The following is a 16,595-nucleotide window of genomic DNA, read 5'->3' as shown; positions in this document are numbered from 1 at the left end:
GTCATCATATCTAATGAGGACTGAGGTCCGTATCGGTAGTCAGGGTGTAGTGTCATCATATCTAATGAAGACTGAGGTTCGTATCAGGGTGTAGTGTCATCATATCTAATGAGGACTGAGGTCCGTATCGGTAGTCAGGGTGTAGTGTCATCATATCTAATGAGGACTGAGGTCCGTATCGGTAGTCAGGGTGTAGTGTCATCATATCTAATGAGGACTGAGGTCCGTATCGGTAGTCAGGGTGTAGTGTCATCATATCTAATGAGGACTGAGGTCCGTATCGGTAGTCAGGCTGTAGTGTCATCATATCTAATGAGGACTGAGGTCCGTATCCGTAGTCAGGGTGTAGTGTCATCATATCTAATGAGGACTGAGGTCTGTATCGGTAGTCAGGGTGTAGTGTCATCATATCTAATGAGGACTGAGGTCCGTATCCGTAGAGAAAACCATACCTGTCTGTCTGTCTTTCTGTGTCAGCTGCTGGTTTGAACTTGTCTAAACCGGATGGAGCAGGGTTGGAGGAATGTGTGTGTGTGTGTGTGTGTGTGTGTGTGTGTGTGTGTGTGTGTGTACGGTTCACCATAACCCACGGCCTTGGCACATTGACGGTGTGCTGGCCATGCAGCACTATTTCTGGAGACAGAATGTGAAGCCTTTGACTTTCATTAACCTGCCAGCCGTGGTGCTAGCGTGTGTTCCCTGGATGTCAGCGCAGGACTCTCCATGGCGGGTGGCGATGTGTGTGTGTGTGTGTGTGTGTGTTCCCTGGATGTCAGCGCAGGACTCTCCGTGGCGGGTGGCGATGTGTGTGTGTGTGTGTTCCCTGGATGTCAGCGCAGGACTCTCTGTGGCGGGTGGCGATGTGTTTGTGTGTGTGTGTGTGTTAGTTAGCATACCAGCCCCCTTTTGCTTGGGCGTCCCAGGGCAGGCGTGTGTGTGTGTGTGTGCCCTTGATAACTTTCAATAAATGGGTTGTGTGTGGGGGGGTGGAGACGAGCCCCTGTGTTGCTGGCCCTCAATCACCTGATCAGTGTGTGTGTGTGTGTGTGTGTGTGTGTGTCAGACTACGTAATGGTGTGTGTGTGTTCACTGAATGACTTTCTACGGACCAGTGTGTGTATGTGGGGGGGTGGAAGAGGGACGAGCCCCTGTGTTGGGACCTGACCTGACCCGTCAGTGTGTGTGTGTGTACCAGGCGGTGTGTGTGTGTGTGTCAGACTACGTAATGGTACCAGCGTTTGACTCCACCGATAATAGAAGGTCATGTCCTCAAAGCCATTGTGTATTGTTTCCACGGTTGCCGTGACAGTTGCTATGACACCCCTGTCACTGGGTGACAGGCGGGAGAAAGTGGGCGGGACGACCCTACTAACCAACCCTGGAGGGGCGCGCGGGGACGGTCAAGACCCTATTGGCTATTTGACATTCCGACGGTTTACAACTGATATATCTCTTCTAGACACACAGTAATTATTTCACAGTACCTCTTTCACAGCACCCCCTTCACAGTACCCCTTTACAATACCCCTTTACAGTACCTCCTTCACAGTACCTCCTTCACAGTACCTCCTTTACAATACCCCCTTCACAGTACCTCCTTCACAATACCCCCTTTACACTACCTCCTTTACAATACCCCCTTCACAGTACCTCCTTTACAGTACCTCCTTCACAGTACCTCCTTCACAGTACCTCCTTCACAGTACCCCCTTCACAGTACCTCCTTTACAATACCCCCTTCACAGTATCTCCTTTACAATAACTCCTTCACAGTACCTCCTTCACAGTACCTCCTTTACAGTACCTCCTTCACAGTATCTCCTTCACAGTATCTCCTTTACAGTCCCTCCTACAGTGGAGAAGGAAGGAAAAGTCTGAATCCCAAATGGCACCCTATTCCCTATATAGTGCACTACTTCAGACCAGAGCCCTATGGCACCCTATTCCCTATATAGTGCACTACTTTAGACCAGAGCCCTACGGCACCCTGTTCCCTATATATAGTGCACTACTTCAGACCAGAGCGCTATGGCACCCTGTTCCCTATATATAGTGCACTACTTCAGACCAGAGCCCTATGGCACCCTGTTCCCTATATAGTGCACTACTTTAGACCAGAGCCCTATGGCACCCTATTCCCTATATATAGTGCACTACTTTAGACCAGAGCCCTATGGCACCCTGTTCCCTATATATAGTGCACTACTTTAGACCAGGGGCCATTGGGTATACAGCATGCTCATGTCAACGCAGGTTCTGCGTTGTTCTGCAGAGTGTTCCCTAGCTGGCACAGCCACAAAGTCATACAATCTGTTTTACAAATAGGTATGTAAAATAATTAAGGAAGTCAAATCCGGCTTTATTAAACTTCCTCTTGAACGTTGTGGTAGTAGAATACCCAAGGTGTGGTAGTAGAATACCCAAGGTGTGGTATTAGAATACCCAAGGTGTGGCAGTAGAATACCCAAGGTGTGGTAGTAGAATACCCAAGGTGTGGTAGTAGAATACCCAAGGTGTGGTAGTAGAATACCCAAGGTGTGGTAGTAGAATACCCAAGGTGTGGCAGTAGAATACCCAAGGTGTGGTAGTAGAATACCCAAGGTGTGGTATTAGAATACCCAAGGTGTGGCAGTAGAATACCCAAGGTGTGGTAGTAGAATACCCAAGGTGTGGCAGTAGAATACCCAAGGTGTGGTAGTAGAATACCCAAGGTGTGGTAGTAGAATACCCAAGGTGTGGTAGTAGAATACCCAAGGTGTGGTAGTAGAATACCCAAGGTGTGATGTCTAAACTGGGTGGTGCTTCATCAGTTCCTCTTATTATAATTTTGTACCTTTATTTAACAAGTCAGTTAAGAACAAATTATTATTTTCAATGACAGCCTAGGAAGAGTGGGTTAACTGGTTTAGGAACAGTGGGTTAACTGCCTGTTCAGGGGCAGAACGACAGATTTGTACCTTGTCAGCTCGGGGGTTTGAACTTGCAACCTTTCGGTTACTAGTCCAACACTCTAACCACTAGGCTACCTGCCGCCCAATTATCATCGCTTACCTTAGAGAGATATTTATATATATATTGTTGTAATTTGCTAGTCACTCAATCATTTCCACATTTAACAGACTCTCTGATCCAGAGAGACTTACAGTAGAGAGTCATTTAACAGACTCTCTGATCCAGAGACACTTACAGTAGAGAGTCATTTAACAGACTCTCTGATCCAGAGACACTTACAGTAGAGAGTCATTTAACAGACTCTCTGATCCAGAGAAACAGACTCTCTGATCCAGAGACTTACAGTAGAGAGTCATTTAACAGACTCTCTGATCCAGAGAGACTTACAGTAGAGAGTCATTTAACAGACTCTCTGATCCAGAGAAACTTACAGTAGAGAGTCATTTAGGGTAGTTAGAACCAGTGAGGACTGAGGAGTTGTAGCTACTAAGACATAGGGTCTAACTACCCTGCCTCTGTCTTAGTAGCTACAACTCCTCAGTGGTTCTAACTACCCTGTCTCTGTCTTAGTAGCTACAACTCCTCAGTCCTCACTGGTTCTAACTACCCTGTCTCTGTCTTAGTAGCTACAACTCCTCAGTCCTCACTGGTTCTAACTACCCTGCCTCTGTCTTAGTAGCTACAACTCCTCAGTCCTCACTGGTTCTAACTACCCTGTCTCTGTCTTAGTAGCTACAACTCCTCAGTCCTCACTGGTTCTAACTACCCTGTCTCTGTCTTAGTAGCTACAACTCCTCAGTCCTCACTGGTTCTAACTACCCTGTCTCTGTCTTAGTAGCTACAACTCCTCAGTCCTCACTGGTTCTAACTACCCTGCCTCTGTCTTAGTAGCTACAGTCACTGAGATAATATACTATATCTGGATAGGTTTCGTGGCTCGGCCAGGTCATCACAGGGTCACAAAGTCACAGGGAATGTAACCCTTCAGTACACTGACCCGGTCTGATGCCCTTTCCCATTGCCACGAGGTTAATGGGACCACACCGCTGTGACACCGGGCCAACGGGCCAATGGGCGTTCAACGGGCCAACGGGCCAACGGGCCAACAATCTGGTGCCTTCTTAAAGGCCAGGGTTTTCCCAAATGGAACCCTATCCCCTATATAGTGCACTACTTTAGACCAGAACCCTATGGCACCCTATTCCCTATTTAGTGCACTACTTTATACCAGAGCCCTATGGCACCCTATTCCCTATATAGTGCACTACTTTAGACCAGATACCTATTCCCTATATAGTGCACTACTTTAGATCAGAGCCCTATGGCACCCTATTCCCTATATAGTGCACTACTTTAGACCAGAACCCTATGGCACCCTATTCCCTATATAGTGCACTACTTTATACCAGTGCCCTATGGCACCCTATTCCCTATATAGTGCACTACTTTAGACCAGATACCTATTCCCTATATAGTGCACTACTTTAGATCAGAGCCCTATGGCACCCTATTCCCTACATAGTGCACTACTTTAGACCAGTGCCCTATGGCACCCTATTCCCTATATAGTGCACTACTTTGGATCGTAGTACACTATATAGGGAATCGGGTGCCATTTCTTGTCCCCTGGGTTTTATTTGTCTGCATCGGAAGCAGTTTATTTTGGGGGGTTAGGAGGACTGACAGACTCTCTTTGGGGGGTTAGGAGGACTGACAGACTCTCTTTGGGGAGGAAGCAGTTTATTTTGGGGGGTTAGGAGGACTGACAGACTCTCTTTGGGGGGTTAGGAGGACTGACAGACTCTCTTTGGGGTGGAAGCAGTTTATTTTGGGGGGTTAGGAGGACTGATAGACTCTCTTTGGGGAGGAAGCAGTTTATTTTGGGGGGTTAGGGGGTCTGACAGACTCTCTTTGGGGAGGAAGCAGTTTATTTTGGGGGGTTAGGAGGACTGACAGACTCTCTTTGGGGTGGAAGCAGTTTATTTTGGGGGGTTAGGAGGACTGACAGACTCTCTTTGGGGGGTTAGGAGGACTGACAGACTCTCTTTGGGGAGGAAGCAGTATATTTTTGGGGGTTAGGGGGTCTGACAGACTCTCTTTGGGGAGGAAGCAGTATATTTTGGGGGGTTAGGAGGACTGACTGACTCTCTTTGGGGAGCCGGCACATCTGTGATGGATGAAGTAGAGGGAGTGGTGCCTGTCTCAAACCCCCTGCACCCCTCTACTCCTCTCCTGCCCCCCCCCCCTACCCTCTCCTGCCCCCCTCTACCCCTCTCCTGTCCCCTCATACCCTCTCCTGCCTCCTCCTGCCCCTTCTACCCCTCTCCTGTCCCCTCATAACCTCTCCTGCCTCCTCTTGCCCCCTCTACCCCTCTCCTGCCTTCTCATACCCTCTCCTGCCTCCTCATACCCTCTCCTGCCTCCTCATACCCTCTCCTGCCTCCTCCTTCCCCCCTCTACCTCACTCCTGCCCCCCTCTAACCCTCTCCTGTCCCTCATACCCTCTCCTGCCTCCTCCTGCCCCCCTCATACCCTCTCCTGCCTTCTCCTGCCCCCCGTAACCCCTGTGCACCCTCCTCTCCCTGAGGACAGGACCCCCTCCTCTCCCCCTTAACCCCTGTGCACCCTCCTCTCCCTGGGGACAGGGCCTCCTCCTGCCCCCCTCTACCCCTCTCCTGCCTCCTCCTGCCCCCCTCTACCACCCTCCTCTCCCTGGGGACAGACAACCTGCTGTGTCCCAGCTTGCTGCTGCTGTTACTAAACACATTGACACAGGAAGTGGTAACATACTACACGGGACTACACTACACTGATATAGATAGCTACAGATCTAGGATCAGATTCCTCCAACCGTAACCTTAACCATTAGACGGGGGAAAATGAAGAAGGAAACTGACCCGAGACCAGCGTCTCTGTTGGTCTGCGTGGATAATAATACGTGGGTCAGCCTACACCTACAGAAACACAGCTGATTCAATACTAGGCCAAGTTTCCTCTGTTTCAGTTCAGTTTAATGTGTGTCTCCCACTGGTGATTACCGGGTGTATCACCACCATGCAGCAGATGACATAGAGCCCTCTGACTGGAGGGATACGAGACACCCAGACAGGCCCTCTGCCAGCCCAGCCATGCTGTTCTGATTAGCCACGTCGTGCCCCTCCCTCTAAACTCACTCACTTCCTGCAATGGAACTTGTGACTCCACTTGTGTCGTTCCAGATCGACAGAAAAAGGAGAGGAGAGAGGGAAGAGAGGAGAGAGGGAAGAGAGGAGAGAGAGGAGAGGAGAGAGGGAAGAGAGGAGAGAGGGAAGAGAGGAGAGAGGGAAAAGAGGAGAGAGGAGAGAGGGAAGAGGGAAGAGAGGAGAGAGGAGAGAGGGAAGAGGGAAGAGAGGAGAGAGGGAAGAGAGGAGAGAGGGAGGAGAGGAGAGGGAAGAGAGGAGAGAGAGGAGAGAGGGGAGAGGGAAGAGAAGAGAGAGAGAGAGAGACAGAGAGAGAGAGACAGAGAGAGAGAGAGAGAAGGGTAGAGAAGGGTAGAGAAGGGTAGAGAAGAGAGAGAGAGAGAGAGAGAGAGAGAGAGAGAGAGAGCTGTACCACCCATGTTCACGTCTATTTTCTAATTAGTCATGCGTCTGTCATGTGGTAATGATAAAGTGGTGTAATGGCCTAACAGTTTGACATTTTGTTTAATTATTGTGATGAGCTCATGTTTCTCTGTACCAGGATCATACAGCCTCACCATACAGCCTTACCATACAGTCTTACCATACAGTCTTACCATACAGCCTGTACCAGACCATACAGCCTGTACCAGACCACACAGCCTTACCATACAGCCTGTACCAGACCATACAGCCTTACCATACAGCCTCACCATACAGCCTTACCATACAGCCTTACCATACAGCCTGTACCAGACCATACAGCCTGTACCAGACCATACAGCCTTACCATACAGCTTTACCATACAGCCTGTACCAGACCATACAGCTTGTAACAGACCATACAGCCGGTACCAGATCATACAGCCTTACCATACAGCTTTACCATACAGCCTGTACCAGACCATACAGCTTGTAACAGACCATACAGCCTTACCAGACCATACAGCTTGTAACATACCAGACAGCCTGTAACAGACCATACAGCCTTACCAGACCATACAGCTTGTAACATACCAGACAGCATGTACCAGACCATACAGCATGTACCAGACCATACAGCCTGTACCAGATCATACAGCTTGTAACATACCAGACAGCCTGTAACAGACCACACAGCCTGTACCAGACCATACAGCCGGTACCAGATCATACAGCCTGTACCAGACCACACAGCCTTACCATACAGCTTGTACCAGACCATACAGCCTGTACCAGACCAGACAGCCTGTACCATGATCATACAGCCTGTAACAGACCATACAGCCTGTACCAGACCAGACAGCCTGTACCAGACCAGACAGCCTGTACCAGACCATACAGCATGTACCAGACCATACAGCCTGTACCAGATCATACAGCTTGTAACATACCAGACAGCCTGTAACAGACCACACAGCCTGTACCAGACCATACAGCCGGTACCAGATCATACAGCCTGTACCAGACCACACAGCCTTACCATACAGCTTGTACCAGACCATACAGCCTGTACCAGACCAGACAGCCTGTACCATGATCATACAGCCTGTAACAGACCATACAGCCTGTACCAGACCAGACAGCCTGTAACAGACCAGACAGCCTGTACCATGATCATACAGCCTGTAACAGACCATACAGCCTGTACCAGACCAGACAGCCTGTACCAGACCATACAGCCTGTACCAGACCAGACAGCCTGTAACAGACCAGACAGCCTGTACCAGACCAGACAGCCTGTACCATGATCATACAGCCTGTACCAGACCATACAGCCTGTACCAGACCATACAGCCTGTACCAGACAGCCTGTACCAGACCAGACAGCCTGTACCAGACCAGACAGCCTGTACCATGATCATACAGCCTGTACCAGACCATACAGCCTGTACCAGACCATACAGCCTGTACCAGACAGCCTGTACCAGACCATACAGCCTGTACCAGACAGCCTGTACCAGACCATACAGCCTGTACCAGACCAGACAGCCTGTACCAGGACCATACAGCCTGTACCAGACAGCCTGTACCAGACCAGACAGCCTGTACCATGATCATAAACAGGGTTGACCGTAAACAGGGTTGACCGTAAACAGGGTTGACCGTATCAGAGTTGACTGTATCAGGGTTGACTGTATCAGGGTTGACTGTATCAGGGTTGACTGTATCAGGGTTGACTGTAACAGGGTTGACCGTAAACAGGGTTGACTGTATCAGGGTTGACTCTAAACAGGGTTGACTGTATCAGGGTTGACTGTACCAGGGTTGGCTGTACCAGGGTTGACTGTACCAGGGTTGACTATAAACAGGGTTGACCGTAACAGGGTTGACCGTAAACAGGGTTGACCGTAACAGGGTTGACCGTAAACAGGGTTGACTGTACCAGGGTTGATGATTTTATCTTAAATCAGCCATAGATACCCTTCAGACAGGTGGAATTGAAGCTTGAATTGTGCAACAGGGAGAGACACACATGATTTGTTGTTGTTGGTAGAACATGCCTAGCCTGTCTATCTACGGGTAACGGGGGGGTTGACATGTTGTGTTCGGGGGGGCCAACCCTGACAGGATGACCACATCAGTGAATCAACCCACTCAGGTGACGCACCCCCTCCAGGGACGGCATGAGAGAGCCCCAGTAAGCCAGTGACTCAGCCCCTGTAATAGGGTTAGAGGCAGAGAATCCCAGTGGAAAGAGGGGAACCGGCCAGGCAGAGACAGCAAGGGCGGTTCGTTGCTCCAGAGCCTTTCCGTTCACCTTCCCACTCCTGGGTCAGACTACACTCAATCCTTTGACCCACTGAAGAGATGAGTCTTCAGTAGAGACTTGAAGGTTGAGACCGAGTTTGCATCTCTGACATGGGTAGGCAGACCGTTCCATAAAAATGGAGCTCTATAGGAGAAAGCCCTGCCTCCAGCTGTTTGCTTAGAAATTCTAGGGACAATTAGGAGGCCTGCGTCTTGTGACTGTAGCGTACGTGTAGGTATGTACGGCAGGACCAAATCAGAGAGATAGGTAGGAGCAAGCCCATGTAATGCTTTGTAGGTTAGCAGTAAAACCTTGAAATCAGCCCTTGCTTTGACAGGAAGCCAGTGTAGAGAGGCTAGCACTGGAGTAATATGATAAAATGTTTGGGTTCTAGTCAGGATTCTAGCAGCCGTATTTAGCACTAACTGAAGTTTATTTAGTGCTTTATCCGGGTATCCGGAAAGTAGAGCATTGCAGTAGTCTAACCTAGAAGTGACAAAAGCATGCATTAATTTTTCTGCATCATTTTAGGACAGAAAGTTTCTGATTTTTGCAATGTTACGTAGATGGAAAAAAGCTGTCCTTGAAATGGTCTTGATATGTTCTTCAAAAGAGAGATCAGGGTCCAGAGTAACGCCGAGGTCCTTCACAGTTTTATTTGAGACGACTGTACAACCATTAAGATGAATTGTCAGATTCAACAGAAGATCTCTTTGTTTCTCGGGACCTAGAACAAGCATCTCTGTTTTGTCCGAGTTTAAAAGTAGAAAGTTTGCAGCCATCCACTTACTTATGTCTGAAACACATGCTTCTAGCAAGGGCAATTTTGGGGCTTCACCATGTTTCATTGAAATGTACAGCTGTGTGTCATCCGCATAGCAGTGAAAGTTAACATTATGTTTTCGAATAACATCCCCAAGAGGTAAAATATATAGTGAAAACAATAGTGGTCCTAAAACGGAACCTTGAGGAACACCGAAATTTACAGTTGATTTGTCAGAGGACAAACCATTCACAGAGACAAACTGATATCTTTCCGACAGATAAGATCTAAACCAGGCCAGAACTTGTCCGTGTAGACCAATTTGGGTTTCCAATCTCTCCAAAAGAATGTGGTGATCGATGGTATCAAAAGCAGCACTAAGGTCTATGAGCACGAGGACAGGTGCAGAGCCTCGGTCCGATGCCATTAAAATGTCATTTACCACCTTCACAAGTGCCGTCTCAGTGCTATGATGGGGTCTAAAACCAGACTGAAGCATTTCGTATACATTGTTTGTCTTCAGGAAGGCAGTGAGTTGTTGCGCAACAGCCTTTTCTAAAATTTTTGAGAGGAATGGAAGATTCGATATAGGCCGATAGTTTTTTATATTTTCTGGGTCAAGGTTTGGCTTTTTCAAGAGAGGCTTTATTACTGCCACTTTTAGTGAGTTTGGTACACATCCGGTGGATAGAGAGCCGTTTATTATGTTCAACATAGGAGGGCCAAGCACAGGAAGCAGCTCTTTCAGTAGTTTAGTTGGAATAGGGTCCAGTATGCAGCTTGAAGGTTTAGAGGCCATGATTATTTTCATCATTGTGTCAAGAGATATAGTAGTAAAACACTTGAGCGTCTCTCTTGATCCTAGGTCCTGGCAGAGTTGTGCAGACTCAGGACAACTGAGCTTTGAAGGAATACGCAGATTTAAGGAGGAGTCCGTAATTTGCTTTCTAATAATCATAATCTTTTCCTCAAAGAAGTTCATGAATTTATCACTGCTAAAGTGAAAGTCATCCTCTCCTGGGGAATGCTGCTTTTTAGTTAGCTTTGCGACAGTATCAAAAAGGAATTTCGGATTGTTCTTATTTTCCTCAATTAAGTTAGAAAAATAGGATGATCGAGCAGCAGTAAGGGCTCTTCGGTACTGCACAGTACTGTCTTTCCAAGCTAGTCGGAAGACTTCCATTTTGGTGTGGCGCCATTTCCGTTCCAATTTTCTGGAAGCTTGCTTCAGAGCTCGGGTATTTTCTGTGTACCAGGGAGCTAGTTTCTTATGAGAAATGTTTTTAGTTTTTAGGGGTGCAACTGCATCTAGGGTATTGCGCAAGGTTAAATTGAGTTCCTCAGTTAGGTGGTTAACTGATTTTTGTCCTCTGGCGTCCTTGGGTAGACAGAGGGAATCTGGAAGGACATCAAGGAATCTTTGTGTTGTCTGTGAATTTATAGCACGACTTTTGATGATCCTTGGTTGGGGTCTGAGCAGATTATTTGTTGCAATTGCAAACGTAATAAAATGGTGGTCCGATAGTCCAGGATTATGAGGAAAAACATTAAGATCCACAACATTTATTCCATGGGACAAAACTAGGTCCAGCGTATGACTGTGACAGTGAGTGGGTCCAGAGACATGTTGGACAAAACCCACTGAGTCGATGATGGCTCCGAAAGCCTTTTGGAGTGGGTCTGTGGACTTTTCCATGTGAATATTAAAGTCACCAAAGATTAGAATATTATCTGCTATGACTACAAGGTCCGATAGGAATTCAGGGAACTCAGTGAGGAACGCTGTATATGGCCCAGGAGGCCTGTAAACAGTAGCTATAAAAAGTGATTGAGTAGGCTGCATAGATTTCATGACTAGAAGCTCAAAAGACGAAAACGTCATCATTTTTTTTTTGTAAATTTAAATTTGCTATCGTAAATGTTAGCAACACCTCCGCCTTTGCGGGATGCACAGGGGATATGGTCACTAGTGTAGCCAGGAGGTGAGGCCTCATTTAACACAGTAAATTCATCAGGCTTAAGCCATGTTTCAGTCAGGCCAATCACATCAAGATTATGATCAGTGATCAGGGATCTAACATTAAGTAGCCCTATTTTGAGATGTGAGGTATCATGATCTCTTTCAATAATGACAGGAATGGAGGTGGTCTTTATCCTAGTGAGATTGCTAAGGCGAACACCGCCATGTTTAGTTTTGCCCAACCTAGGTCGAGGCAAAGACACGGTCTCAATGGTGATAGCTGAGCTGACTACACTGACTGTGCTAGTGGCAGACTCCACTATGCTGGCAGGCTGGCTAACAGCCTGCTGCCTGGCCTGCACCCTATTTCATTGTGGAGCTAGAGGAGTTAGAGCCCTGTCTATGTTGGTAGATAAAATGAGAGCACCCCTCCAGCTAGGATGGAGTCCGTCACTCCTCAGCAGGTCAGGCATGGTCCTGTTTGTGGGTGAGTCCCAGAAAGAGGGACAATTATCTACAAATTCTATATTTTGGGAGGGGCAGAAAACAGTTTTCAACCAGCGATTGAGTTGTGAGACTCTGCTGTAGAGCTCATCACTCCCCATTAACATTAACATGAGGGACAGAGTAACAGGGTTGACATTAACATGAGGGACAGAGTAACAGGGTTGACATTAACATGAGGGACAGAATAACAGGGAAAAACATTAACATGAGGGACAGAGTAACAGGGTTGACATTAACATGAGGGACAGAATAACAGGGTTGACCTTAACATGAGGGACAGAATAACAGGGTTGACCTTAACATGAGGGACAGATTAACAGGGTTGACCTTAACATGAGGGACAGAGTAACATGGTTGACCTTAACATGAAGGACAGAATAACAGGGTTGACATTAACATGAGGAACAGAATAACAGGGTTGACCTTAACATGAGGGACAGAGTAACAGGGTTGACCATGAGGGACAGAATAACAGGGTTGACATTAACATGAGGGACAGAGTAACAGGGTTGACATTAATATGAGGGACAGAATAACAGGGTTGACATTAACATGAGGGACAGAATAACAGGGTTGACATTAACATGAGGGACAGAATAACAGGGTTGACCTTAACATGAGGGACATAATAACAGGGTTGACCTTAACATGAGGGACAGAGTAACAGGGTTGACCATGAGGGACAGAGTAACAGGGTTGACCATGAGGGACAGAGTAACAGGGTTGACCTTAACATGAGGGACAGAGTAACAGGGTTGACCTTAACACGAGGGACAGAGTAACAGGGTTGACATTAACATGAAGGACAGAATAACAGGGTTGACCTTAACATGAGGGACAGAGTAACAGGGTTGACATTAACATGAGGGACAGAATAACAGGGTTGACCTTAACATGAGGGACAGAGTAACAGGGTTGACCTTAACACGAGGGACAGAGTAACAGGGTTGACATTAACATGAAGGACAGAATAACTGGGTTGACCTTAACATGAGGGACAGAGTAACAGGGTTGACCATGAGGGACAGAATAACAGGGTTGACATTAACATGAGGGACAGAATAACAGGGTTGACATTAACATGAGGGACAGAATAACAGGGTTTACATTAACACGAGGGACAGACGTAAATTAATCACTATGAAATAATTAATAATATTCAGAAATCCCTTTTTGGAAGCAACAAAATAACTGTGGCATTTCAATGATGGTGAAACCTAGAGACATTTTGGGGGATAAGTTGGTTAAAGTCCTCCTAGAAATCACAGAGGGTCACAATTGCTGAATGTTTTAGCAAGTCCTTCTTCATATTAATAAGTGATTTAGAGTCAGAGTGTACATGGTTAGTCACCTCTCTGTCTCTCTGTCCCAGTGTTCCTGGGTTAGAGTACATGGTTAGTCACCTCTCTGTCCCAGTGTTCCTGGGTTAGTGTACATGGTTAGTCACCTCTCTGTTCCAGTGTTCCTGGGTTAGAGTACATGGTTAGTCACCTCTCTGTCCCAGTGTTCCTGGGTTAGAGTACATGGTTAGTCACCTCTCTGTCTCTCTGTCCCAGTGTTCCTGGGTTAGAGTACATGGTTAGTCACCTCTCTGTCCCAGTGTTCCTGGGTTAGTGTACATGGTTAGTCACCTCTCTGTTCCAGTGTTCCTGGGTTAGAGTACATGGTTAGTCACCTCTCTGTCTCTCTGTCCCAGTGTTCCTGGGTTAGTGTACATGGTTAGTCACCTCTCTGTCTCTCTGTCCCAGTGTTCCTGGGTTAGAGTACATGGTTAGTCACCTCTCTGTCCCAGTGTTCCTGTGTTAGAGTACATGGTTAGTCACCTCTCTGTTCCAGTGTTCCTGGGTTAGAGTACATGGTTAGTCACCTCTCTGTCTCTCTGTCCCAGTGTTCCTGGGTTAGAGTGTACATGGTTAGTCACCTCTCTGTCGCTCTGTCCCAGTGTTCCTGGGTTAGAGTACATGGTTAGTCACCTCTCTGTCCCAGTGTTCCTGGGTTAGTGTACATGGTTAGTCACCTCTCTGTCTCTCTGTCCCAGTGTTCCTGGGTTAGAGTGTACATGGTTAGTCACCTCTCTGTCGCTCTGTCCCAGTGTTCCTGGGTTAGAGTACATGGTTAGTCACCTCTCTGTCCCAGTGTTCCTGGGTTAGTGTACATGGTTAGTCACCTCTCTGTCCCAGTGTTCCTGGGTTAGAGTACATGGTTAGTCACCTCTCTGTCCCAGTGTTCCTGGGTTAGAGTACATGGTTAGTCATCTCTCTGTCCCAGTGTTCCTGGGTTAGAGTACATGGTTAGTCACCTCTCTGTCCCAGTGTTCCTGGGTTAGAGTACATGGTTAGTCACCTCTCTGTCTCTCTGTCCCAGTGGTCCTGGGTTAGTGTACATGGTTAGTCACCTCTCTGTCTCTCTGTCCCAGTGGTCCTGGGTTAGAGTACATGGTTAGTCACCTCTCTGTTCCAGTGTTCCTGGGTTAGAGTACATGGTTAGTCATCTCTCTGTCCCAGTGTTCCTGGGTTAGAGTACATGGTTAGTCACCTCTCTGTCCCAGTGTTCCTAGTTTAGAGTACATGGCGTGGGTAAACAGCTCCAGTGTTCCTGGTTAGAGTATATGGTTAGTCATCTCTCTCTTTCTCTCTGCCCCAGTGTTCCTGACGTGGGTAAACTGTTCCAGCGTGCGCTGGGCCACCAGGATCCAGGACGTGTTCACGGTGGCCAAGTTGCTGGCTCTGGGACTCATCATAGCTGTGGGACTGGTGCAGATCTGCAGAGGTGAGGACACACACACACACACACACACACACACACACACACACACACACACACACACACACACACACACACACACACACACACACTTGTATGCAGGCAGGCACACACAGTTCTGTTGCCAAATCATTCTACATATCTGTAGTTATCAGTTATGTTTAACCTGTCTGGGAACGGGGTTCCGCTAGCGGGGCTCCAAATTCGAACAACAGAAATCTAATAAATCTAATTTCTCAAACAAACAAGTATTAGGCACCATTTTAAAGATACAATTCTCGTTAATCCAGTCACAGTGTCTGATTTCAAAAATGCTTTACAGCGAATGCTCCACAAATGATTATGTTAGGTCACCACCAAGTCACCGAAAAACACAGCCATTTTTCCAGCCAAAGAGAGGAGTCTCAAAAAGCACAAATAGAGATAAAATGAATCGCTAACCTTTGATGATCTTCATCAGAGGACACTCATAGGACTTCATGTTACACAATACATGTATGTTTAGTTCGATAAAGTTCATATTTATATACAAAAATTGCATTTTACATTGACGTGTTATGTTTAGTAGTTCCAAAACATGCATTTTGCATTTTGCAGAGATCCACATCAATATACATAAATACTCATAATAAACATTGATAAAAGATACAACTGTTATGCATGGAATTTTAGATACTCTTCTCCTTAATGCAACCGCTGTGTAAGATTTAAAAATAACTTTACGGAAAAAGCAAACCATGCAATAATCTGAGTACGGCACTCAGAGACCAAAACAGCCCAAACAGATATCCACCATGTTGTGGAGTCAACATTAGTCAGAAATAGCATTATAAATATTCACTTATCTTTGATGATCTTCATCAGAATGCACTCCCAGGAATCCCCGTTCCACCATAAATGTTTGATTTGTTCGATAAAGTTGATCATTTATGTCCATCCTTTTGTTAGGGTGTTTGGTAAACAAATCCATACGCGCGTGCAGGTCCAGCGGAAAGGTCGGATGAAAAGTCCAAAAAGTTATATTACTGGTCGTAGAAACATGTCAAGCGTAGTATAGAATCAATCTTTAGGATGTTTTTATCATAAATCTTCAATAATGTCCCAACCAGAGAATTCCTTTGTCTGTAGAAAAGCAAAGGAACGCGAGCTAACTCTCTCATGACCGCGTGTCACGAGCCCGTGGCTCTCTGCCAGACACCTGACTCAATCCCATCTCATTCAGCCCCCCTTCACAGTAGAAGCCTGAAAAAAGGTTCTAAAGACTGTTGACATCTAGTGGAAGCCTTAGGAAGTGCAATATGACCCCTTAGACACTGTATATTGGATAGGCAATCACTTGAAAAACTACAAAAACACACAGAGGTCTGAGACACACGGACAAACACACAGAGGTCTGAGACACACGGACCAACACACAGAGGTCTGAGACACACGGACAAACACACACAGAGGTCTGAGACACACGGACCAACACACAGAGGTCTGAGACACACGGACACACACACAGAGGTTGAACCTTATAATTGTCTCTGAATCACAGGATAAATGTGAGTTTCAACTGCTTCTTTAGGATGCTCCTCACCATACTGATTACAGTCATTAACTTCAGGTCAAATGACAGGAGTGAGGAAATGAATAGCCTCTGCTTCCACCTGGTGGACGTGTATAGACACTACCACAGATAGAAAAACGAGCCAGATATTATACATGTGAAGCTTTTTGTTGGCGTTTCCATTCACTACCAAAGATGGTGATGAGAGG

At 46.8% G+C, this 16,595-nt stretch overlaps 1 protein-coding gene across 2 annotated transcripts in view; it reads left to right on the top strand.

Annotated features, from left to right (window-relative positions):
* The window catches only part of LOC110516700 (asc-type amino acid transporter 1), an 84,000-nt gene that overhangs the window by 23,083 nt on the left and 44,322 nt on the right, over window positions 1-16,595 (top strand). For both annotated transcript variants that reach the window (XM_036963774.1, XM_036963773.1), the window contains exon 4: window positions 14,715-14,840. In XM_036963774.1, coding sequence (XP_036819669.1) covers window positions 14,715-14,840 — 126 coding nt within the window. The remainder of the gene's footprint in view (window positions 1-14,714; window positions 14,841-16,595) is intronic.

This window comes from Oncorhynchus mykiss, chromosome 26 (genome assembly GCF_013265735.2).
Source record: "Oncorhynchus mykiss isolate Arlee chromosome 26, USDA_OmykA_1.1, whole genome shotgun sequence".
NCBI lineage: Eukaryota > Metazoa > Chordata > Actinopteri > Salmoniformes > Salmonidae > Oncorhynchus > Oncorhynchus mykiss.
Note: the sequence above shows the minus strand (reverse complement) of the source record. Positions and strands in the feature narration are given on the sequence as shown.